At 39.9% G+C, this 2,281-nt stretch overlaps 1 protein-coding gene across 1 annotated transcript; it reads left to right on the top strand.

The window, feature by feature from the left end:
* On the top strand, positions 1-1,996 carry plac8l1 (PLAC8 like 1). Its single transcript, XM_074673043.1, has 4 exons — positions 1-50; positions 619-851; positions 947-1,083; positions 1,787-1,996. Exons 1-4 carry the CDS (start codon positions 25-27, stop codon positions 1,916-1,918), a joined length of 528 nt encoding a protein of 175 aa, XP_074529144.1. The 5' UTR covers positions 1-24; the 3' UTR covers positions 1,919-1,996.
* The last annotated feature ends 285 nt before the right edge of the window (positions 1,997-2,281 follow it).

Raw genomic sequence — 2,281 nt, 5'->3', positions numbered from 1 at the left:
TGGAGGCCAATAAAGCCTCTAGTCATGGAGCAGACGACAGTCACACATCAGTAAGTGTCTTTTTTTCCTGTCACCACTGAGCACAATGCAATTACAGCAAACAGCTAACTTATCTTTTTCCAGCCTTTTAAATGCTGATGTGCTTCCTCTTAATCTTTTCCTTTTTTAATGTAGCTGTGATGAAAGATAATTAAGCAGGAACATTGCTTAAACGTATCGTTGCCGTGGCTACTTCCTATTAAAATGTAATTTTATTTAGAATTTGCCTTCTCTGCAATTTGCAGCGATTAAATGTTGCTGAAGGCTTTTAACAGCTTAATGCTAGAAGAAATGCTGTATCACTTTATTGCTGTAATATTGTTAGGATAAGAGTGGGATTTTGGTGCTGTGCTGTTAAAATTTCTAATTGAGAGTTGCTGTGTACAAAACATTCTGCTACAGGAATGAATTAAGCTGAATGAGAGATATTAAGTGAATTTTTCTTCGCTTTAAGAGATCAATTTTCTTATTACCGACCTTTTGTTCAAAGGCCTCAGTCTAGTATTAGTGGAAAAATTGAAGCTTTTATGAATTAATAACTTACCACTGAGGACAAATTAATTACAAATCTCGTTTCAGACCTGATCTGTCACACTCAAGAGCCCCATCACCAGTGCTTCAAGAAGAGGAAGTAGTGTTATCCGCCAGAGGAAGCAAACTAAACTCGACATCAGACAGTCCCCCTGTAGCAACAGACCCTGTGCTCACACAGCCTGGCCTGGGTGTCACAACAACGACCATCACCACTATCACACAGACAGGAGGCGACTGGAGCACTGGCCTGTTTGACATCTGTGGAGACAAGACAACATGTAATTTCAAATCACAACTTTTTTTTTTTTCTGTTAGGGGAATTTACCCATCAATCCGTCACACACCTAACACTCCCCCCTGCATGTTCTTACAGGTATTATAGGAGCTCTGTCACCGTGTTGCTTGGACTTGAGTTTAGCTCACCAGTATGGTGAGTGTCTGTGCATGCCTCTTCTGCCAGGATCCACTTTTGCTTTAAGGGTTGGGATCAGAGAGCGGTACAAGATAAGAGTAAGTACATGCGCAACAGCAAACATTAGCCAAGAGTTTCTACTCTTGAGGTTAGCATACCTTGAATTGATGAGAGAGATGAGACCAGCACTGAATCTTGGGGATTTCTATGAGAGATTTGTCTCTTTGGGGTCAGGTTTTGTTTAGTAGTTGTCGGTGGACAGTGTGTTAACAACAGTGGACGCTGGCTGGAGAATTAGCACGGAAGCTAGGCTATCAACAACTACAAAAAGGGTCAATTTACTATTTAATTTGGCTAATCACAAGAAATTTAGACTCAAACATTAATGTTGAAGTAAGAGCATGCTTCATATGTTTTGGCTTTGCCATTAGATAAACACTCTAGTAACATCAAAATTCACCCTATTTGAGGTGATTGTTAGCCTAACTTCTGTGCTGGTTTATACTTTTGTCAAGTACATTACAAAACAATAACTATTCCTTTAAGGAAGTTTTTTAGTTTTCACAGAAAATGTAAAACAATGGCTGCAGATAAAGTTGAAAATCAACCAAAGTATCCAATTTGTTATGAAATGCCCTAATAATCCTACATTAAACTGAATGATTTTCTGACCTCGAGTTTTAAACCCATCTCTGGACACTCACTGCACTTTTTGCTGTATTGTTTTTTTCTGCATGTGTGCTTCTCCTGTTTGTGTTTGCACATCTTTGTGTGGCTGTCTGCATGCCACTCACTCCACAGGGCAGTGTGTGTGACGACTGGACTACGGTGTATTGCTGTTACCCTCTGGCTGTGTGTCAGATGATTAGAGAGATGAAGCGCCGGATGAAGACGCAGACATATCATGTGTCCACTGCCCTTGAAAGCTCCTGAAGAGACTCTTGACAGTAAATACAATCTGTCCCCTTACAATGGGACAGAGACTGGTGAAGGCCAGCTGAGATGACTGGTATGAATTGCTCTGGGAATCAATACCTTAAGGTTTGAACTCTCTTTGAAATTCCCCCAAGGATGTTTTTGCAAAATTCAAGCTTTTTTTTCACTTCATCCTTTTGAGACGGCAAGTACCAGGCTTTGATTAATGACATATTGTGAAGTGAAGTGTGTGTTTATAAACACTGCTAATGGACCTCTGTTTAGCTATGAATAAAAACGATAGAAATACGCTGACTTCTATGGAGAAACAGCTTAGCAGGCTCTCTGGTGAAAAGTAAAATGTATGCTTATTTGGTTTTG

The sequence above is a fragment of the Halichoeres trimaculatus genome, unplaced genomic scaffold (assembly GCF_033239565.1).
Source record: "Halichoeres trimaculatus isolate MK-OKI-2021-1 unplaced genomic scaffold, fHalTri1.1 fHalTri1_scaffold_6, whole genome shotgun sequence".
In the NCBI taxonomy this organism is placed as follows: domain Eukaryota; kingdom Metazoa; phylum Chordata; class Actinopteri; order Labriformes; family Labridae; genus Halichoeres; species Halichoeres trimaculatus.
Note: the sequence above shows the minus strand (reverse complement) of the source record. Positions and strands in the feature narration are given on the sequence as shown.